Source organism: Palaemon carinicauda, chromosome 5 (genome assembly GCF_036898095.1).
Source record: "Palaemon carinicauda isolate YSFRI2023 chromosome 5, ASM3689809v2, whole genome shotgun sequence".
NCBI lineage: Eukaryota > Metazoa > Arthropoda > Malacostraca > Decapoda > Palaemonidae > Palaemon > Palaemon carinicauda.
In genome coordinates this window covers 79387414-79412413 of record NC_090729.1, presented here as the reverse complement: position 1 = coordinate 79412413, position 25000 = coordinate 79387414, and the positions used below count along the sequence as shown (strand labels likewise).

General features: G+C 38.6%; 1 protein-coding gene across 1 annotated transcript; it reads left to right on the top strand.

The window, feature by feature from the left end:
- Nucleotides 1–6761: 6761 nt before the first annotated feature.
- On the top strand, nucleotides 6762–7346 carry LOC137640986 (uncharacterized). Its single transcript, XM_068373441.1, has one exon. It carries the CDS (start codon nucleotides 6762–6764, stop codon nucleotides 7344–7346), a length of 585 nt encoding a protein of 194 aa, XP_068229542.1.
- Nucleotides 7347–25000: the final 17654 nt, after the last annotated feature.

Below are 25000 nucleotides of genomic sequence, written 5' to 3'. Positions count from 1 at the left end.
GGAAGACAGTAACGTAGAACGACATTTATAGCTAACGATCAACTATTTCAGTTTAATTTTTTTCCTTTCGGTGTTAAAAATGCTCCAAGTCAATTCTCTAGAGCGATGATGGCGGTTTTGTCTCCCTTAATTGGCCATAGTGTTCTTGTTTATTTAGCCAATAGCATAATTACAGAGAAAACGCCCAAAGAACATAATAATAATATTGGCAAAGTTATAGAAGCATTGCGACGCAGTGTTATGAAAATAGATTTTTCAAAGTGCAAATTTTTCTGTAAACAGGTCGAATTTTTAGGTCACATAATAACCACAGAAGGTATCCAGCTCTGCCCGAGTAAAGTAGCGACTATTAAAGATTTCCACAGGCCACGTAACTCTAAGGAAGAAGCTGGGTTCCTTGGGCTTGCTGTGTATTAGAGTAAATTCATAAGAGGTGTTGGAGAGATAGCGAGACTCTTAGATGCTTTAAAGAAACAAAAAGTAATAAATTGAGGAGTGGAAGAAAAAAGGGCCTTTAACCATTTGAAAGCTGCCTTAACTAGCAATGACTTACATGCATATTCTAGATTTGATCGCCTGTTTTTAGTGACATCAGATGCGAGTAGCGTAGCTATTGGGCGCGTAGTTTCGCAATGAGATGATAAAGGTAGAGAGCGACTCATTTGGTATGCTTCCCGAGCATTAAAAGGGGCAGAAAAGAAATATAGTATATTTGATTGAGAGTCTTTGGCTATTCTTTGAGTTCTAGTGAGGCATCGGTTCTATTTATTAGGTCATTCGATTGAATTGCGAAGTGATCATCTCCCCTTACGTGATCTCTTCTACAAAGGAGATTTGACCTTTCGACAAGCAAGATGGATTGAGAGATTGTTAGAGTTTAATATCAAAGGTTTTCACCACATAAAAGGCAAAGCTAACAATGTAGCTGATGCTCTCTCTACAGGTGCAATAATAAGAGTAACAACTAGGGCACAATAGAGGAACGAAGAATGTAACCAAAATATTGAAGAACCCCATTAAAATAGAGAAAATAGAAAAAGGGATGTGAATTCCCCTGAGGAACAATCAGAAAACGTGATGAAAGAGACAGATATGAGCGGTGAAAGTGAATAAATGGGGTTGGCCGAGGACATGACCAGAATGCCCTGATAATGCGGGTGTGATTGACTTGGGAGGTTGGGACATAAAAGAAGTCCGAGAGGGACAGAAGAAAGAGGAAGGGATGGAAAGAATGTGAGCAGTGATTAAAGGGGAATCAGAGAGTTATCCGTCATTTCTGAATGTGCCTCATATATTGTGCTTACGAGAAGAGGGGAGGGGAATTTTTTTGCATGGGTAGTTTTTCCTCCCTCTTTGATTAATCGAGCCATCTTCATTGTACATGCAAGTCCGTATGTAGGGTATTCAGGGATTAATAGACCATTAAGGAGAGCACGTGAATCCTTTTGGTTAGGGATGAAAAAATCTATAGAGAATTATAAAAAATGTTGTCATGCTTGTAACTGTTTCAAAGAACATAAAAACACTGTACCAGAAGCCAGAAAATGGCCTTTGATTCTTATTAAATCTTATAGGGTGCATATGGATGAGGTAGGACCATTTCCTACTGGTTTACCACAACATAAGTATATATGTGTATTTGTAGATGTATTTACTCAGTACACTCTACTTACGCAATGTTGGATAAATCGGCAAATTCATTAGCCCAGGCGATGCGCTCTTTCATTACTAGGTTTGGTTGCCAAAAAATTTTGATAAGTGATAATGGTCTCGAGTTTATAAATCAGGTGGTGAAATCAGTCACGGACTTGATGAAAATTGAACACTTTTCAGTGACGGCATATAGGCCTTCACCAAATGGCTTAGTAGAATCGCATAATAGGGAAATAGTGGGAATTTTACGATACTTAGTTGCTGCTGACCCCCTTCATTGGCACGCCATGCTTCCTACAGCTGAGCTAGCTTTAAACATTGCATATAATGCTTTGCTCAGGGTCACGCCTTTCTTTTTAGTATATGGACAGGATCCTGTGTTACCATATATGGTCCTCATTAATTTGCAACAATTGCCAAATTATTCAACTAAGCAATACCGTGTATATTTATTAAATCTATTGGGGAGAGTAATGAATACCACTGAAAGGTTTCCGAAAAGAGCCAATGAAAAACACAGCTCAAAAATGACGGTCGGTTCAAAACCGCACCGGTAAAAGTATTTGTCGATATCATGTGTATTTGAAACATTTACAACCTAGGAAACGTTAAATCTAACACAGATGTGATACAAAGCATCATTAATGGCGCAGTGTCTGAACATCATCAGCCACACATACATGTGGTGCCTGGAGAGGTAGTTTTCAAAAGTGTCAATCAAAGTGTTCCTCCTTACCCCCGCATAGTGACATTCCTCGAGTTGATGAGTAGATTTTTTTTTTCATTTGCTGTTGTTGTTATTTGAACAGACCTTATTTCTTCTTTTGACATGTTTTGTATAAAATTGATGATAACAATGTGTTATTATGTTGATGCTTAATGTATACGTAAAACGTCCTGGTTGATGGGCCGGGGCGGTTCCTAAATGGCAAGTGGCTGCGGGATTAAACTTCAGCCTTGAGGATAGGCAGTTTTAGAGAATGTGTAGATGTAAATACCTTATACTAAATGTTATAAGAAAAGGGCGGAAATATGAATGATTTTCTCAGGAAAAAAGTGTAGTATTGATTTATATAAAAGACGAAACGGTGTTGGTGAGTTGTGTTGCGAAATTGTGCCATAAACCCGGACAAGTAAAATCATGGGAGGAAGGAATATCTATTCCTACCCTTGTCCCGTCTAAAAAGCCCATATTGCCCGCAACCAGAGGGAGCTTATTGATAAGGTTGTATAATACTGATGTTGATATGATTTCTTTTTACTTTGGGTATTCTGTATTCTAATTGCAGAGGTCATAAGAAGAAATGAGTGGAATTATTTATATTGTATTGTGTACATTTTTGCATGGATTATTTCATTTTAATTTTCTTTGTGGAAAATGTGTTATTTTTTTGGGGTGATATATATATATATATATATATATATATATATATATATATATATATATATATACTGTGCGTGAGTGAATATATATATATATATGTATATATATATATATATATATATATATATATATATATATATACATCTGCCGTGTGTGAGTGAATATATATGTATATATATATATATATATATATATATATATATATATATATATATATGTGTGTGTGTGTGTGTGTGTGTGTGTGTGTGTGTATGTATGAACTATGTATATTGTAAGGACATTGTCTTACCCACCGTGTTTCCTCCCCTTGAACTCTTTTCTGGATATTGTAACTTTATCATGTATTTCATACAGTCGATTTTTATATAATGATGTTGTGATCTTTGAGAGGTTTATTTTCATGTATAATAATGTATATTTCACCAGGCTACCGCCTTGGTATTTGTAATTTATATATGAATGAGACCACAAATCATTTTGGCGGTTGGTAATGTTTCCCTCCCGGGCTACTTATCCGTCCGCACTCTGTAATATAGTGACCGTTGCATGTTCAGTAAATTGTCAGTCACTCTCTGCTCATCTTGTTGTCCTCACAACTGGTGACATCGGAGATGTTAGAAACACATAGCAGATTTGGCTTGCCATTAATGGACTTATTACGGCTGCGTTTCCTTCGTATATCTCCTTCTGCCATTAACGTTTAACGATGTGTTCTGGTTATATCCCACTTAGTTTCATGAGGCAGCATTGATGAGTATATCTGACATAACCAGCTCACGCCCTTGGCCCGATGCATCAACTGACCGTGACTAAACCACCCAGCACATCGTGCCAAGCAACCACTCAGCTGCAACCAAAGTCAAGATGATACCGTTCTCACAACACAACACCGCTTCCTGGTTCCTGAGGGCAGACGCACTCTTCAGGGTGGTATAGCTAAACGACCCCTGCACCAAAGCTGACATCATCCTGACCTCCATCCCTGAGGAGGTATTTGACAATATCTCCCCATGGCTCGACGCCCACTCCGGTCAGGTATCCTACGACAACCTACAAACCAAATTAATCAATATATACTCACTTTTTGTCTCTGCAAGAGCACAGAAGGTCCTTGATCTGAGCAATAGACCTATGGGTGACACCTGTCCTGTAGAGGCATGGGATGAACTGGTTGGACTTCTCATGCTACCAGAAATCGACGTTAATGGATGACGAGGAGAGATAAGCCTATCTCGCGAAATATTCCTCCGACGCCTTCTGCAGGACGCGAGAGCCCAGCTCACCGACACCGACACCCTGCCAATGAACGACCTCCTGAGAAGGGCATAGAAATTGTACAAAGCTTCCAAGGCCTACCGCCTTGGCGCATCATCCTCCTTTAGCTGCTCATCCCTCGATTCCTCGGCGGCGGCCTATGCTGACAACGACGAAATCCTTGCCCTGGTGAAGAAGAAACTTCTGCAGCCGATGCAGCAGAACCATAGACCGAACCCGAATTGGTGTTTCTACTACCAGCAGTTTGGGAGCAACGTAATGAAGTGCAGGCCCCCCCTGTGAGTTCACGAAGAAATTCTGATGCCAGACACCGACGACATTAACCGTAGCCGCAGTAGCAGATCACGGCAAGATCGGATTCTACATCCTTGACGCCGTATCCAACCGTAGGCATATGGTTGACACCGGCTGTATGCAATCAACATTCCCTCCCTCACAGGCCGACCTAAACCGGGCACCTAGCAGTAATGCCCCCTCGCTCATCGCCACAAACGGATCTCCCATGCGGTGTTATGGGACTAGGGTGCTTAAAATCTCAAACATGGGCCAATTTTACTCTTGACCTGTCACTATCGCTGACGTCAGACACCCCCTCCTTGGCGCTAAATTCCTGGCTCACTATGGCCTACTCGTCGACGTCGCCGGGAAACGCATCCTCGGCACCGGGACATGCCGAAACCCCCCCACTACGAGCTGATCCGGGTATCATACCAATCTCCGCCATCATAGCGCAGCCCTACGCTGCCCTTCTTCAGGAGTTCCCCGACGTTTTCAAGCCGGAACTCCAACAATCGCCAGGATCCCCCTTCAACCACGCGGTCTACCACCGCATAAACACAATGGGACCTCCCACGCACGCTACGTTCCGCCGCCTCCCGCCGCAGAAGCTGAGAGATGCCAAACGTGCCTTCGAAGACATGGAATGGATGGGCATATGCAAGAAGGCATGCTGCCCTTGGCCATCTCCTCTCCACATGGTAAAGAAACCGGACGGGAAACGGAGGCCCTGCGGTGACTACCGGCGCCTTAACCTCATCACAACGCCAGACTACTACCCTCTTCCGAATATGCAAGACCTCACCAGCACCCTTCATGGGGCAAAAATTTTTACTAAAATAGACCTTCTTAAATCATACTTTCAAGTTCCTGTGTTCCCAGAGGATGTGCCTAAAACCACCATCATAACGCCGTTCGGCTCTTACACCTTCTCATATTCAACCTTTGGCCTACGCAACACAGGGGCCACGTTCCAACGGCTGATGGATAGCATCCTGGGGAACCTGCCTTTCTGTGTCTGCTACGTGGACGACATCTTAATCTTCTCCAGGATGAAAGAGGAACACTGGAGACACGTCCACGCTTTGCTGAAACGCCTTCAGGAGAACGGTTTGATCGTGGACTTTGACAAGTGCACATTCGGCGCTGAAAGAGTGGACTTCCTCGGACATCATATATCCTCAGCGGGCGTGAAGCCCACATCGACCAAGGTGGACACCTTGAAAACCTTCCCAACACCAACGACCGTCCGGCACCTTCAGGAGTTTTTGGGGATGGTAAACTACTACCGTCGCTTTACCCCCAACATCGCCCACATCCTGACTCCTCTCAACGACGTCCTGAAGGGAAAAGCCAAGAAGCATGTCTGGGGTCCCATGCAGCAACGCGCCTTCGACATGACGAAGGCAGCCTCGCCAAAGCCACCACCCTGGTGTACCATGACGACAGTGCCCACCTGAGATTGACCATTGATGCCAGCAACGTCGCCTGTGGTGCTGTCCTCGAACAGATCGTCAACGGTTACCCGCAGCCCTTGGCCTTCTTCAGCAAGAAACTCAAACCTGCAGAAACCAGGTAAAGCAGGTTCGACAGGGAGCTCCTCCCCACCTACCTCACCGTCTGCCATATCTGATACAAGCTTAAAGGGACTCCCTTCACCATGGCAACAGATCACCAGCCCCTGATCCACGCTTTCACTAAGTCTTCAGATGCATGGTCCTCTCGCCAACAACGACACCTGGCAGCCATCGCAGAATTCATCTGCACTATCAGCTACGTATGGGGTAAGAAGAACCCCGTCGCTGACACCCTCTCCAGGATCTAGATCAACACAGTCCACTTGGAGATCGACTACGCAAACCTCGGCGTAGAACAGCAGAACAACCTAGAGGCCCAAGACTATCGTACAACAGCATCAACGCTACAGATGAAGGACACCAGCATAGGGCGCCCACACCGATGGATCCTCTCCTCCTGTAGAAGGAAGATCTTCGACGTCGTCCACGGATTATCACACCCCTCGGGTGGCAATACAGCCCGTCTCTTATCCGAGATATTCATCTGGCCAGGAATCAAGAAAGATGCCTGTTAGTGTGCAAGAACCTGCATTAACTGCCAGACGAGTAAGGTCAACCGCAATACTGAGTCGGGAGTCGGCGATTTTCCCACACCCATGAGAAAATTCGAACACATCCACGTGGACGTCGTGGGACCTCTGCCGGCTTCAGGTTCTTCAAGATACCTCCTGACGATTGTCGACCACTCCATTAGATGGTTAGAAGCTACTCCAATCTCCAAAGCAACCACCCATGCTTGCGCCGAAGCTCTCCTGTTGAGTTGGATCAGCCACTTCGGTGTCCCCAACGATATCACGACGAACCGAGGTTCTGCTTTCTCTCTGGCAATCCTGATGGGAACAACACTCCACAGCACCAGGGCATACAACCCTGCAGCGAACCACTTGGTCGAGAGAGCTCATCGCATACTCAAGGCAGCCCTGATTGGGGGATGTACGGATGAACATTGGAAAGCGCAACTCCCGTGGGTCCTCCTTGGCCTTCACAACGCTCCCAAGGCAGACAGTGAACCTTTTCCTGCGGAGAAGCTGGATCACCTGAGAGATATTGCTGGGATATTCAGACCATGCCTGAAAATATATGAGGACAGGACCAGACACTTCACGCCCAAGAACCTAGATGACTGCGAATACTTCTTCATCCAGGTCAATGCTAACCGCCAACCCCTGACTAGATCTTAGTGCGGCCCTTACGATGTTGTCAGAAGAACAGCCAAATCTTTCCACCTGAACGTCCACGGACAAGAAGATTGGGTGACGATCGACCGATTAAAACCAGCTTACCTCGAAAGCAACAAGAAGATCACCGCGGGCTATGGTAGGTCCAGGATTCCACCTCAGAACAAATCATACACCAGACGGGAGAAACCCCGCAACAACAGGGGAATACGATTCCTCCGAAGCAGAGCAACCTTCCCCTCCGTTCAAGCACCAGAGGGGAATTACATCACCCTCTACGATACAAGGATTAATCGCATTAACCATCTCCGATGCCCGCTGTCTGGGGGGGGGGAAGAGTACTTGTAAGAACATCGTCTTACCCGCCGTGTTTCCTCCCCCTGAACTCTTTTCTGTATATTGTAACTTTATTATTTATTCTACACAGTGGATTTTTATAAAAAGATGTTGTACTCTTTGAGAGCTTTATTTTCATGTTTAATAATATATATTTCATTAGGCTACCGCCTTGGTATTTATAATTTATATTTGAATGAAAACAAATCACTTTGGCAGTTAATAATGTTTCCCTCCCGGGCTACTTATCCGTCCACACTCTGTAATATAGTGACCGTTGCATGTTCAGTAAATTGTCGGTCTCTCTCTGCTCATCTTGTTGTCCTCATAATATATATATATATATATATATATATATATATATATATATATATATATATATATATATATATATATATATATATATATAAGTGTGTGTGTGTGTGTATATGTGTATTTGTGTGTGTGTGTTTGTGTGCTTTTTATTGAGTGTGTGTAGGAATATGTGGGGGTGTACGGGTGTGTGCGATATTTCAGTACCGACACACTCGTGACCATGTTCTTTGCTAAGATTAAGTCACAAGTATCACATAACGTGGCATTCACTTTACTTAGAGAAAAAGTTTTACCTAAAAAGTAATCAAATATTGTAAGTTCATCTTCACCAGCCATGATTTGGACATGTAAGTTTGGATGTTGACATGAGAGTGAAAGCCTACTTTTCCTCAAGTTATTAAGAGAGGTCAAAGCTTATTTCAACTCCGCTGTGAATATCGTTATAGAAATTGGGTTTTTGTATAAAGAATCGAAATCAGCTAAACTCTACTCTGATTGATAGCCGTGTGTTAAGTTTATCAGGTGAAATTATCGTTATCAATTTACGTTATCAAATATGTATCAAGTGTAACTACAAATATTGATTATTTTGACTTTATCCTATGTATTTCTAATTGCCGGATGAATTACCCTTCGCTCTGCCAAAAAGAATAATAACTATATAAAAAAAATTTTGTTTACTGTAACTAGAGGTCGTATTTCATAAATAATTTCGAGCAGTCTTTGATAACGGCATATATAGTGTAAGTTCACACACTACTATAGTGAACACTAGGATCATAGTCCATCTCCTCAAAAAGACACTGGAAAAAAAACGATCAAAAAATTCTTTCCTTTTGCTTTTATCTTCACCTTTCTTTTTATATTCGTTTTATGGGACAGAAGATCCTTTACTACCACTGGGGACCATTCAGACAAGCTATAACAGTGGATGGTGAGAGGAAGCCAATTCGATCCCATCCCCATTTAAGGGAAATGCCCTACGCCAGTTCTTATCCAAAAGAGCCTTTCTATATCTAGTTTTTTCCTCTAAAGAAGACTCCATAGGGATCGAAACAGGAAGCCAGGTTTTGGTATGGTTAAGGTTATTCGAACATTATCTCTTACCAATTAAGATATCTTCATAAGTATCTTCTTATTTCATTTCGTCTTTTTTTCAATCTCCTAACTTGTAAATGTTGTACGTTTTTCTAGTCGTCAGTTTTGTTCTAGCAGGGGGATATACGTTACGAGTATCCAATTGTCTATTTATATCCATAGATGACATATTACTGGAATTTTCCCAGAATGGTGTAGGTAAAATAGAAATGGATATATACCTAGTGTTCTAGCTGGAATCTTTTAACATGTTTTTAGAATAAATCATTATCAATATTTCATCCTAGTTATGAATAGAGGCACTATAAAGCCATAGCATTCTCCAATTTACGGGCTACCAAAGTAAGCGGCAAGATTCTGTGTCACGCCTAAGGTGGTACAATCAAAGACTGATCTTTAGTATTAGAGTTTAAGAACCATCCGTTCTTACAGTTAAAAAATGAATGAAAAAGATATAACTGTCGTTAACTGTCGTGCAGGAATAATAGAGCATTGAGATTGAGGGAAAAGTAAGACAAAGAACTATGTTCGTACCCAAGCTAAGCAGTAGAAGGACACAGATCAAATAGCATCAGTAAAAAGAATTAGCATAATAAGGAATATTGAAATAAGAATCACAGATATTTGTAAACGCTATTATGTTTCCCACAGGAAGGAAAGAAACAGTAGAATGTACTATAAGTAGTTGTCATAGCTTGGAGATCTTGAAAAAGTTCACAGTCAATGTTAATAACCCCCCCCCCCCCAAAAAAAAGGAATATCAATTATTAACAACGATAGAGAAAGAAAGAAGAGATTAAAGTAGAAGTAAAATATGGCCAGAAAGTGGCGTACGGTAAACAGAGAAAGGAAAAAGGAAGCGAGTATGAATAAGAAAAGCCAAAGGATCTATGAAGTACGTAAATGTGGAGACAGGAAGAAAATAGGAGAAATGGTATTGGAAGAAAGAAAATTATATGAAACAGTGGTTGTTTCAAAAATATCTGCTAATGTAGAGACCTTGTGTGAAATAATAGACAACGATAAGAAAGATCTAGAATATCTTAAATATAGAATTATACGAAATATATATGAACACCCATCAAGTAATCCTTACTGGAGCATCATAGCAGAATCAGGAATATGACCAGTGTTTTTGTCTTGCAGAATAAACTATAAAAAAGGATACTTTTCCATTACATCATAGGTAGTAGGTTGGCCAAGGCACCAGCCAACCGTTGAGATACTACTGCTGGAGAGTTATGGGTTCTTTGACTGGCCAGACAGCACTACATTTGATCCCTCTTTCTGGTTAAGGCTCATTTTCCTTTCGCCTACATATACACCGAATAGTCTGGCATATTCTTTGTATATTTTCCTCTGTCCTCATACACCTGACAACACTGAAATTACCAAATAATTCTTCTTCACTAAAGGGTTAACTATTGTAGGCTACTGTAATTGTTCATGGCTACTTTCCTCTTGGCAAGAATAAAAGAGACTCTAGATATGGTAAGCATTTCTTCTATGAGGAGGATACTCTAAAATCAAACCATTGCTCTCAAGTCTTAGGTAGTGCCATAACCTCTGTACCATGGCCTTCCACTGTCTTGGGTTAGAGTTCTCTTGCTTGAGGGTACACTCAAGTACACTATTCTATCTTATCTCTCCTACTCTTGTTTACCAAAGTTTTTAGATTTTATACATGAAATCTTTATTTTAATATTAATATTGTTCTTAAACTTTTCTTGTAGTTTATCCTCATTTCCTTTCATCACTGACCTATTTTCCCTGTTGGAGCCCTTGGGCTTATAGTCGACTGCTTTTCCAACTAGGGTTGTAGCTTAGCAAGTAATAATAATAATAATAATAATAATAATAATAATAATAATAATAATAATAATAATAATAATAAACTCTAAAGAAAAGAATGATTGATAAGAGAGATAATTGAAGCTCAGTTTCAGAACCCCTATGGAAAGTGCAGGAACCGCAGCATTGAATAAATGTGTTGCAAATATTCAATAAAAATAGGCGAAATAAATAATGGGGGAAACCCTGAAAATAAAAAAAAAAATAAAAAAAGAATTGTGGGAAAGGTGGAGGAAACAATTGAAGGAAAAAAAAAAATAAGAAGAAAAATTTAATAAGAATGAGAGAGAGAAGGAAAAATAGAGATTCAGATAGGGAAATGGCCCACAGCCTTATATTGAAGAAATGGATATGGATATGGCAATCCTGACAATGAAAGCAATGTTAAACACGCTCTAACTATAAGTAAATTTCAAGGAAAGCTACATAGATGATGTTTGTGAACTGTGCAAAGAAGACGAAGATAAAACAGAACATTTATTTTCATACTTAATATCTGGAAAGTTAAAAGAACAAGATATAATAGTGGATATGTTGCAAAATTCTAGCACAGAGCTAGTAGTATACATAAGTCGGGCAGTGAATCTGAAATACGAGTTTGAAAATACCCTAAAAGATTGTTAATTAACACTAATATGAGGGTATCATTGTTAGAACTGATTTCAAGGTAGAATAGTATAGAATTGTAATTTAAGATTGTCATTAAGACATTTGTTTACAGTTGCTTGAAAAAGCTCACTTGCAATACTTAGCATAAGCTTAGAGCCTTAGACACTTTGCATCTACCTATTAATTGATATAGTGCCCGAAAACTTATTTTGCTGGTTGAGCATTTAGGAAGTAGAAATAGAGTAGGGTAAACTAAATGTAACAAATAGGGCAATTCTATGGTTAGGAACCTTCCTTTTTCTCAGAAAAAATCATGTCAGCAATTCCAAATTTGCTGTAGTCAAATGGAGGAACAGTCTAAACCAAAACGGAATCGTCTTTTTTATTAGCATTTTCGGCCAAAAGCGGAAAAGCAAAGTTTCCCGACTTTTTCTTGTTTCAGGAGTGATTGACTAATGAGTTTAAATTGATAAATAATATTTCTCATTTGAAGTTCAGGTATGGAAGGACACGCATTTGCTTGAAGTGACTGACCCGAAATTCTCAGACGATTGCTATACAAACACACTTATACGGCAATTATCAATGAAAAGGCGAACTTGTAACTTTTAACGTAAACATAATATTAAATCGAAGAAAAAGAATTGCCATCTAAACTAATATCTAAGTGCTATCAGTTCTGTAAACCAATTCATAGTAAGTAGGAGGATTGCTTAAGGATCGAATCCTATGGGAATTTTAGTCCATTCCTATTTTTAGGTATATAATTATATAGATTTTAATATATTTTGGAATATTTTGACCAATCACATTTTAAACCAACTAGAAAAATCCGGATAAAACATTCCTTTTGATACCCAAAATAAAATTAGAATATTTCGGTCCTTTCTGTTATCGAGCTTTTCCCTTTTCCACTTGTTGAGGAAGAGCAAATGGACGGTGTCATCTGTGAAAGAAAATACTGTACACTGTGACGGTCGTCAAAGGCACCTGCTCAGCCAGCATGCCATCATAAAAACTAGTTCTAATGGTATGGTATATTCTGTACATGAGACTATTTGCATTCTTTACTGTGTTTACCTGTAAACACTTATAGTTTGCTACCAGTATTTTGTATGTAAAATAGGAAAATTGAATTATTTATATTTCTAAAAAGTATTCATTTAAAAGGAATTTTCAGTTTCTTGTGAAGAAATTTTGTAATACGTGAAAAACAAACATATGTTGTTTGATTGTGATATGTTGAAACAAATAAAACCTCAATCATTATGAATATGGAATGCAAAGTCTTTTCTCAGGTATGAACATCTTTTTTTCTATAACTCTAACCTATTAGGTATCTGTAATATTATTAATGTTTTCGCATTAGACGTATTACTTGAAGGTTTTTTATGCAAGTAGCTAATCTACAAAAACTAACATGACGCCAGCAGCCTGAACTAAATTTCGTTTGATAACTTACTAAGATTGTGACACAACCGGATCGTGTGTTAATCCGGTGTGTCTTTGATGACCGTTGTATTTCCTTTCACTGACAATGCCATCACATTTGCCTTCATATATTATCCAAGTAGAACTCTGGCGGAAAAAAAAAATGGGAATAGAACTGTAACACGGGGAATCAAAACGGTTTTCATTTTATTGTAGGCATAGAAAGATCATTATCTGATGCTGTAAATTGACTCGGAATTTGTTTGAGAGGAACTATTAATATAAACAAGGATTGCCTGTGATCATCCTTATGATTATCACTATTATTTTATACAATATTATTATTATTATTATTATTATTATTATTATTATTATTATTATTATTATTATTATTATTATCGTAGAACATCACAGAGAACTCTAATGGCACTGAAAGTCCAATATTTCTCAACGTACATAGCTAAGTATCTTTCCACGGTAGCTTTATAGCCTGCACAAAGGGTTCATTCCTCATACATTAGTACCCTTGTGCAAACTCTTGCAGACTCCAATAATAGTAAAAGTTCCTTTGCTCAAAACCATCTCTCTCTCTCTCTCTCTCTCTCTCTCTCTCTCTCTCTCTCTCTCTCTCTCTCTCTCTCTCTCTCTCTCTCTCTCTCTCTCTCTTTTAAAATACCAAGTGTCGGGCTTTTTTTTCCAGCAAGCTCTTTTCTTTCTTTCTGCTTGATCAGAGGCTTTTAACCTTGGGTCCTTCCGTTCGCTTATGTTAGCTAATGTTGGACGTCTTCCCTTTTCCAAGACCATGTACAATTCATTTCAGGTCGGCCATCCATCTTCTTCTTTCATTCACAATTGACAAATATACTTCCCTTTCAGAGACAAGGTTTGAATGAAAAACCTTTGGATTCAGTCACAGTTTTTTCCTCTTTTAAATCTTTTCTCTTCAAAACTTCCTTATTTTTCCTTTCCCTTTAGCATTATTTTCATTAACATTTCCAAAATATTTATAAGAATCATTCGCCCCCTTCAAACTTCCTATCCCACTAACTTTCTCTGCTCTGCTTATTCCTATCACATTACATTTTCTAACAATAAAATGAAATTTTCCTTCAAAACTGGATCCATGCCTTCAATTAGATTCTGATGTTTCTATATGATATCACTGACCATTCTCATATCATTTGCAACCACCAGGTATTATTGCTTCTTTCATCTCCTGATTGATCCCACACAATACAGTTTTTTTTTTTTTTTTTTTTTTTTTTCATAAATATCTTTCATTGATAAAACAGTCATTTGAATGTCAGCAATTCACAAGCACTCTTTCTTAGTTTTCTTATAAACAATATTTTTTGAACGCTCTATCCAAATCATTCTTATAACATTGAATCTCTTAGCGTTATCTACTGACTGGGTCCATCACAGAATCTTTTAACATGCTCATCACCTAACAGCTGATTCATGCAAACATAATGTTTATTTGCGACCAAAGGGAGCCACAGCAGACTGGAGACAATTTGAGTGGTTGGCTGGAGCATGTTCAAGATTTTACGGAGTAGGCTATACATCCATACCCAATTTCATAAACGAGCTTTTCCTTGTGCTATACATCTTTCTTTCTAAATTAGTTCCTCTCTAGGCAGTGGCACATGTACATCAGGCTAATTATTCCTCTCATCTACTAAATGAAATGTTTTCTTTCAGATAGTCTTCCCATACACATCTTAGTCATTCTCCGAAATTCAATTCTCGCACCCAAATAGCAGCATGATATTTCCACTTCTGTAGGCTAAATGAAGTGAGATTCTATTTAAAGTATCCTTTATTATGTATAAACTAACGTCATCGTGGCTACAGAGCAACCACGTTAGAGATGCTGCTGGGTATGGTTGAACACTGAATATTCCAGCCTATATGTTAGCTTCAATTTTACATTAATAAGAAATTGTAATCATCTACTAAAAATATCCTACATCTCCCTCCAATTTAAATACTGTAAAACATAGGGAAATAGAAAAAGAATTTGCCCCAAAAGAAATATCATATAATTAAGACCAAAAGAAAAATACAAATGCAACATTGAAATCAACACTAACTTCATATGTAATGATTCCTCCAACCTGGTTGTTTCTTGGAACAAACAATTTTCTTACTTTACTCTGGTTCATGCCAAGAAAACATTGCTGTACTCTAGGGTGCACATTGCCCACACCCACCCATCTGGCTCAAAGATTCTGACTCATTTTCCCTCGTTATAAACTTAAAATGATGGTGATTTGTCTTTGCCCTCCTCCAATTTCCATACATTTCAATGATATTCTGGTGGTATGGATACCTCTTCATTACCATACCAGACCAGTCCCATTTTTTTGGGTACTAGCCTCCTGCCACAACACTATTTCCAACTCTCAGATATGGGAGCTGTTTGGCGTACAATTTGTGGGACTCTTTCTTTTTCCTCATAGTTTTCACCACTTCATTTATACTTTCTCTTATAGTTGCTGCCCACTGACTATATGGGAAATAGTATTCTCTCTCCATGGGAATTGAATCCTGCAACTGTTTACAGAGGGTAATCTTTGTTGGAGATTTTTTTATATCCTTTAGGCATATATTTCTTTATTGCATCACGGCCTTGTCAGCATACTCTATCGCGAATGTACTATCTCCCCTCACGTTGTCTCTTATCATATTCCATCTTCTGTAGAAATCTAACATCTCTGTGCTATATAGCTTGGTTCCACTATCTGTGGAGATCTCTTTTGGTGTACCCCATCTGCAGAATATTCTTTTCAATATAAGAATAAAACTCAATTATGCCACTCTGTCTGGAAAGTGCGACTTTCCAAACAGCCTGTCAGTGTGTCACCACTTGCTAAGTAGAACTTACAGTCCAATTGAAATCAGTATTTTGAATTGGGTATTCCGATGAGACTATTGCTATTAAGGGCTCTTGTTGGTGTGATGGCACATATATGGTGCATGTAGAACACTTTCCTCTCAAATTTCAACTCGGTCACTATGTTAGGTCAATAGACAGCTTGCCTAGATTATGCAACTCCTTGGAGACTGCCACGGCACTTAGTAACTCTCTGAAGTTTCCAGGTACCACCAAACAAATATGTCCTTCATCGAATGTACAGTATATGTGATGGCCCCATTCATGATACCTAATCTCTCTATAACCTAAAAGTATGGCTTTAATGTAGGTGTATCTAAGTTTCTACTGCTAGGCTATTCATCATTACGAAGACAATCTAGAAACTCCTAGTAGTCTATGTCAGTTGCAGCTGCTTTCTTAATGTCCTTGCTGTCCTACACTATGATGTCATCTTCAATTACAATGGATGGCGAAATCATGGTAGCAGACACTAATATCTGTCGCTTCTGCTTTTGGTAGATTGGTGTTGCCAGCTATCTTTTTCGAACTTGGATACTATTACAGGGTATATGCTGTAGAATTCTTTCTGTGTAAGTTATTTCACAATAAAAGTAAATTGTAATGTCGTTTCTTTCAATCCAAATAATCTACGATTTTTTGGCAATGGACTGTGACTAAAATCGAGTTAGAACAATCTAGCGAAAAAAAAAATCGTACTTTTTTAAAACACCAAATTACAGCTGCTGATTCTCCCTTGTTGGGAACATATTTTATCTTTTCCTTAGAGATATTTCTGCTACCACATAGAGCTAGTCGCCATCCTCCAGTACAACAAGTGGGGTACATTCTATCATAAACATGAACGTTATTGTTTTAATATAAAAAACTTAATGCCCTCATTGCTCTAATCAGTTAGGGCTACTGTTGATTGAGTCTTATCATAATACCATAACCCATCAGTCAACAAATTTCATAATGTCATTTCTAGCTGGGTAAACATGAATTTTAGGTTAACGTCCTCATTTATAGTTTTACTTGTTTAATTTTGTAGGAGCTCTCTAATGGTGCAATTATTTAAACCATTGTAATAAATTGGGCCAACTAATTTAACAAAGAAAAAAAATAATAATAAATAAACAAATAAAACATGATCGAGAATCAGATACCTTTGTCTGTTCAGGCATAGGGGAATTCCTTATTGTTGTTAATTTATCTGTTAATATTTTTCCCAAGATAAAGTATAGCCAATGAAATTAACTTCTCAATGATCAAATTAGAACTTACTAGGATGATAAGTGACACCATTCTGTTAGCAAGTTTCCAACAATCCAAATCCTTGCTGAAATGCCTCCTCAATATTTGAATCATAAAAAATATATCACTTAGGCATTTGAACTTTCTTGGGACAATGCAACAATATCATCAAACCTCATTGATGTATTAGCTGTCATCCTGAATGTATAAATAGGTACACTTGCATACTATGTTGAAAGAAGCACAAATGTGACGAGTTTCTCTTTTACACTGAGTATTTAATTTCTGGAAATACACAGTCCTTCTAATGGCACCATCCATTTTGATAACTACTACCAAACAAGAACACCACTGTAATTTCCCAGCAGGAGCCTACCACAGTATCCATGCTTGAACAACTTCATCTATTTTTCTCTTGACCCCATTTTCATAATGTTTGGGAGCTCATATTGGTTTGTGGCATGGAAGTGGCAATGTATTTGGAAGTAAGTAAATATGATGTGGCATAACAGTCATCACTGGAAATGTCCTTTCATTTTTTTTTTTAAAAGGATACCAGAAAAGTATTCTAATAATCATTGCTTCAGTTGGGGAGCATTGTGTATAGTGGTGTTCTTTTCTGGCCTCCTGGTTGTTTTAACTATGTTGATGCTTCTAGCTGTGTGGTTGGGGAAGCCAGGGTCGACCAAAGCCAATAATTTGCATGTGCTCAATGACAAGAATGGCCGCCATTCAGAAAGTAAACCTCATCTTTAGTTAATTGGTCCCCTAACTGATGACCAATTGGAATTTTCTGGGTGGCCTTTGTGGTAATGTCCCTGACTGGGGCTCGAGTCCCTCTCAAACTCGTTAGTTTCTTTAATGGCTACTATTTCACCATCTTAGTGAGCTAAGGAGGAAGGTTTGGTGGAGCCTATAGGTCTACCTGCTGATTCATCAGCAACCATTGACTGGCCTCCCCTGATCCCAGTTTCAATGGAGAGTATGTGCGCTGATCATATGTATGGTCAGTCTCTAGGGCATAGTTCTGCTTGCTAAGGCAAGGTCACTTTCCCTTGCCTCTGTCATTTATGATTGGCCTTTAAACCTTTAAACTTCCATCTCTCCAGTCCCATGTTGTAACTTAATGTATGATTTCCCTGGGTTCTTTGTGTTAATGCCTAGTAACTTAGCTTGAACAAGACCAGCAATTCATAACTCTGCACTTACAACAGCCACTGCTCGGGAAGTACCACTTCTATATTATTTACACACTTTGCATTGACTGCCAACAGCAGCTGTTCAAGTGAAGTAGAACTTACCTGCTTGTTTTGCCATGGTCACCCTGCCTCCCACAACATCACTGCCAATGGAGCCTTTTTGGGCACTATCTTCGTTGCCAGATGCATAGGAACTGCTTCAAAAACAAATGAAAAAAATGTCCATTCCTGTTGCAATTGACGCAGGCTGCATTACTAGCTGGGCAATTTGAGCACCATTTGTCATGCATCTTGTTTAAAATGAGCAATTCTGCTTCCAGTAGTTACTTTGTTTACATGCACTCCACTTTTCTTTCTTGCATGTGGATTTCATCACTGTAATAATCCCTAGTAATACCTGTTCCTTCTCATCAACCTCGTTCGAGGTTACATTGGCACTTATAAACATCAATAGGTTACTCCTCGATGACCCACACTCTCACTCCGATTCTTCGAAAGACTCATGTTTTATCATGAATTTCCTAGTTGTATCATTCTTTTTAATATTTATAAGATATCCTGTTTCTATTTTGTAATATACAAACCATTCTCTAGCTTATATAATAGAATGTAATCACTCAACTCACCATTGTATTTTGGACACTGAAAATCACTGCCTATTGCTGCCTGATAACAGCCATGCACATATTCCTTAAGAGATTCATCTCCTTATTGCTTCTTGCTATAGAACTTATTCCACACCACAGTTTTATTCTTTTTTGTTGTTGTAAAATCCAATACAGCATGAAATGCTTGAGCATCAATTGCTTTGTTAAATTTTTCCTCTCAATTCAGACAAATCTGTAATACAGGATCGTCATTAGAATCTTGCTGACCTTGAAAAAATCCTCTATTGATCCTTTCCAATCCCGAAATGCCAATCCTCTATTGATCCTTTCCAATCCCTTTATTCACCTGTGGACATTATGTACATGCATTTCCAGGGGCTGTAGGCTTACTGACACCTTGCATAGAGTTTGTGTTGCCAATATCCTACTTCATCTGCAACTGCATTGAAACCTGTTTCCATCAGATCTGCACTATGTACATCAGGATGTTTTGGGCCGCTTCACCTTCACCTAGGACTGATTGCAGATGATGCTCCTGCAAATCGGCTCATCTTGTACTATAGGTGTCGACCTGCTCACTGTGCCATGTATGCTGTATAGAGGGAGACTCTACATATATTATTCTTTATCGTATATAACCTTATGATATTGTGGTTACAGAACAACTGAGTTAGAGATACTGCTGGCGTGAGGTTGATCACTGAATATTACCACTAATATGTTGATACAAATTACATAGTACTTAGCTAATATATATATATATATATATATATATATATATATATATATATATACATATATATATATATATATATATATACATATATATATATATATATATATATATATATATATATATATATATATATATATATATATATATATGTATATATACATATATATATATATATATATATATATATATATATGTATATATATATATATATATATATATATATATATATATGTATATATAATATATATATATACATATATATATATATATATATATACACATATATATAGTCAGGAAGATCAGATAGAGTAGGATGAGAAGGGGTAGGAATGATGATGACACCAAGAACACATGTCACATATCAGATTTAACACAGGGCACTTATAACAGAATTATATATATATATATATATATATATATATATATATATATATATATATATATATATATATATATATATGTATATATATATATATATATGAATATATATATATATATATATATATATATATATATATATATATATACAGTATTTGTGTGTGTGTTACGACCCTTGTCGGCCCATGGTGCATGATCTTATTGCACAAAAAGAGAGGTCAGTGTTTACAAAAACATCCAGCAGCAAAATGGTCAGCGGAAACGAAAACACTTGGGAAAACTTAACAATATTTATTAACAACAACTTTTAGAGCAGTCAACCTTATGACTACCTAACAATTTCAATTAACAACTTAAAACTAACTATTAACAACTAACACTTACAACTAACTATTAATAACTAACACTTAACAAATAACAATTAACAATTAACAAATAACCATTAACAAAATTCCCCAACGGGAAACACCACACTCTCAACGAGAGAGAGTCTAACATTTAAATAATTATCCACACACACAAGAAACAAGAAAAATAAAAAATATGAATTCTCATACTCTAAGGGGCTGGATAAAATCACCACCTGCTCCAACCAAAGTAGCGACTCCAATTAACTCAGCTACCGTAGAGAGTGCATCTCAGTAGGACTCCTCATCAAAGGGAGGGAAAGGGAGTCCTAACCCAAAAAAGGGTAAATAATATCTCCTACCTGACAACTGCCTCCTTACATATCACCACGAGCTCCAAAGCTCCCGCAACTGATTATGTTGAGGATGCATTGACGGCGGTGTCTCTCCTGTGTCCACCTTGAAGCCGGGACTCCTACGTCGGCGCTGCGGACTGCAGAAGAGAACACTCAGGAATCGCAAATCACCGCAGGTTGTACAAATACACCTGCTAAAAGTCGTCGAATGTTGGTGTCGCAGTCCTCCAAAAAGCTCACATAAGCCAGCTGCTGAAGTAGGTCCGGTGAACCTCGAGCTAGAACTGTGTCTTAAAACAATCGAGTTCCTTGCATATAAACACAGGTGTCTCTTCTCATCAATGACTCAAAAAACACAGAAAAGAAACAAGCGTTAAACTAGACACTTATAAATCTTTAAGCGAGCAGAGAGGAGGTTAAAACAGCACTTCAAAAAAAAAAATTAAATTTACTATTGAAACCTTATTAACTAAAACTAATGCTAATTTTAAATAAAACAGAAATGCAGTAACAATACCTACGTAAACAAAGCAAAAATGACTATAATACATTACTATTTTTTTTTATATACAAATGGAAATGCACCTGTAAAGTAAAAACAATAAGTAATAAACCTAAAACCAAACTGAAAGTACCCCTAGAGAATACACACAAAAGCTTTATATAGCTCACAATTATTTCTAAAGATCCAATATTACCGTACTTCGTCAAAAATCTCCAATTCTATGGAAACAAACCTACCTAACCAAACCTAAATATACTTACAGGTACACCCACAGACATACACCTAACCTACAATACACCGACATTGTTGTCCAAAAAGTCATATATATTATTATACAATCAAAAGTCTTAGTATTTCGGGACAAATTAATAATTAATTTAGGAGAACCTTTATAAAACACTAGAGTGTATACCACTCAAAGAAACCTCCTAAACTTTATTTACAAAACTAAAAATTTTTTTCTATACAACCTCAAAAGGAGAAACGAGCAAGGCGGCGTATGAGAAGGATCAGGCAAGCACACTAAATTCTAGAAAGGGTGTCAGGAATTTTGTTGTCAGTCCCTTTAACTTGTTTTATAACTAAATTGAATTCCTGCAGAAAAAGGGCCCAGCACAAAACCTTCTGGTTTGCTCCCTTCATCCACTCAATGAAAACCAGAGGATTGTGGTCTGTCCATATCTCAACCGGGAAAGAAAAATTTGTCACGTACGGCTTGAAATAGTTAAGAGCGTGGACCAAAGAGAGTGCTTCCTTTTCTATAGTGGAGTAACGTTTTTCCGCAGCCAGATGTTTTTTACTATAGTAAGACACAGGATGAACACCGTCCTCCTTTCTCTGAATAAGGACACCTCCAATGCCGACGTCACTGGCATCTACTGCTATAATAAAAGGCTTCTGAAAATCTGGGGAATTCAAAATGGGGTTAGTAATTAATACTGATTAAAGTTTATTAAAAGATTCTTCACACTTATCTGACCACCAGAACTTTTTTCCTTTTCTAAAAAACTAGTAAGAGGCTGAGCAAGATCAGAGTGATTACGCACAAATCTTCTTACCTCTCTAACATTACCAGGCCTTTTCCAATTTATAATTGCATCGAGGTTAGCTTCTTTCGGAGCCACCTGACCTAAACCAACCTCGTGACCCAAATACCAAACCTTGGCCTGGCCGGATTCGCATTTAACCAAATTAACAACTAACCCTGCAACTGTCCCAGTCACTATCATGATCATAACAATGTTTCTTTATGACAGATTTGAGGGTTTGGTGGAACCTTTCCACCCCCCTTGACTCTCTGGGTGATAAGGTACGCTGGTAAGGTGCTGAATGGCCAGTTCATCAAACTTACCCCTAAATACCTTACTCATCAAATTCGTCCCGCAGTCCATCTGAATTACACGAGAGAGACCATACATAGAAAAGAAATCCATTAATTTTTCAAAAACAACTTTGGAAGTAATACGCCTCATAGGTATAGCTTCAGGAAAGCGAGAGACTCTATTTATGATAGTTAGTAAATATACATAAACTGTCTTTGTTTTGGGTAAGGCACCTACCACATAAATTACTAACTCAGAAAATTGATCACCTATAGCAGGTATGGGATGCAACGGGGCTTTAGGGATCTCCTGATTTGGTTTATCCATAACTTGACAAGTGTCACACTCTGATAAACTGCTTCACACTCAATTTAATTCCAGGCCTCCAAAAATACCTAGCCAGGCTATGAAAAGTTTTTAACACACCCAAATGACTTGAGAAAAATCAGTATGAGCTAACTCCAAAATAGCATTTCTGAATTGAGAAGGTACCACAATCTATTTCACCCGACCAGTTTTATTCAAATAATTAGATGCGGGACGACTAAACCTATATAATAAGCCCTTTACAGCTCCAAACCTAGGTTTGGTTAGATCCTCAACATCGCCCAAATCAAAATTAAATTCATCTTTTTGAGCTTTAATAAAAGCAGCTCTGTCCCAATCAAGTTTCATATTCACTACATCCCAACAACTACTCTCTACTGGCCCGGGCCTTAAAACATCTAACTCTGCACTACTTAACATTAGGTCATCATCGCTCTCCACATCAAGTAAATTAGCAGCTTTTGCTGCGGACCGAGTCATTACAACCACGGGACTAGCATTTACTGATAATATAAGGAACAGCTCCCGTCCTTCACTGTCTAGCATATCATTTCCCAGGATACCATCAATACCCGGGATAGGTAGACTAACTATCCACCACAGCCAACTCAGTGACACGATCATATCATGGAAAAGACATGTGGACATTAACCAAAGGAGCGGACACAACTGAATCCGGAAAACCTCCCAACAATACACAATTTCCAGTAAATTTTTCAAAACCATTCAAACCCCTCTTCATGACTAACGACCTGGCAGAAACAGTGTCCCTAAAAAACTTCACCTGGACAACACGAGAGTCAAAAATCAACTTTCCAGGCCATACATATTTGTCGTACTTGAGAGCATTAGACTTGCTACTATTTACTAAACTACTCCTATCTACTACAGGTCTGTGTATAGGACTACTGCCACTAACCTCTGACTTATCATTAACGAAGACTACAGGAATTTGATTATTGCGCTGTAGGTACATCCTACGAGTATTACACTGGTTTTGGAAATGCCCGGGCTTGTGGCCCTCAAAACAGCTTCCTTTACGGCCTAAGCTTCTATTTCCATTATACCTGTTGTTTCCCCCACCTGGGAAGTCTATTAGCAGAAATTTAGGGAGAGGAGGACCTCCTTGGACTCTAGCCACATCCCTATCACCTGTAACAGAATTAGGATTAATATTACCATTCTTAAGGATATGGGGAGTCGACGAGGAGGTTTTCCCTCTCCTACCACTATGAGGGGAGCAAGATGTTTGATTATTTAAAGTCTTATACATAAAACTACCGCTACCTGAACAGTGAGTCAATACAAATTCATTCGCTAACTGAGCGGCACTACTCAATTTCATACTTTTTATCTCCTCCGGGTGAACTCTCAACTCCCTGCAACAGGCCTCCTTAAACTCCTCAAGGAGCAACAGTTCACGTAAGGCAGCAAAAGTGACTGACGACTTTTCAGCCAGTCGTCGAACTGTTCCTCCTTGATGCGCGCATACTCCACGAAAGATTGCGCAGGGTGTTTCATATAGTTGCAAAACCGGAGGCGGTAGGCCTCAGGGACCAAATCGTAAGACTTTAAAATTAAGGATTCTCCCTTCTGGTAATCCCAAACTACTCCCTCCTCCAAGGCATTATACACCCGCATTGCCTTGCCCACTAACCTACACTGCATTAATACAGTCTTCATCTCTGTGGGCCAAGACAATTGGGAGGCCACATGCTCAAATGCCTTGAAGAACTCAGAGACATCCTTTTAGGCAAACACTGGCACCAATTTTAGTGCAGCACCTATATTAAACCGATCTTGGAAGGTATCTTTAATGAACTTATCAAATTGGCCCCCTGCAACCTAGCCATCTCTATATTTAAGTTTGCCATCTCCAACTCATAACACCTTACCCGCTCGTTCTCCTCCAACTCCATTTTTTGCAAATCTATGCGGTTGCAAATAAGGTTGTATTCCTTCGCCTCCTTGGAGTCATCCAACACATTAACAGAGGCCAGAGATTTGAAGGGTACAGAATCAAGGGATTAGAGGACACATTACCTGGACCCTGGGGAAAATTTGCTGGACCCTCGTAAATGGTACCTTTGACGGGAGGATCCTC

What these genes read in the sequence shown, in the direction of transcription:
- LOC137640986 (XM_068373441.1), top strand. Translation starts at nt 6,762, where the DNA reads ATGAGAAAATTCGAACACATCCACGTGGACGTCGTGGGACCTCTGCCG.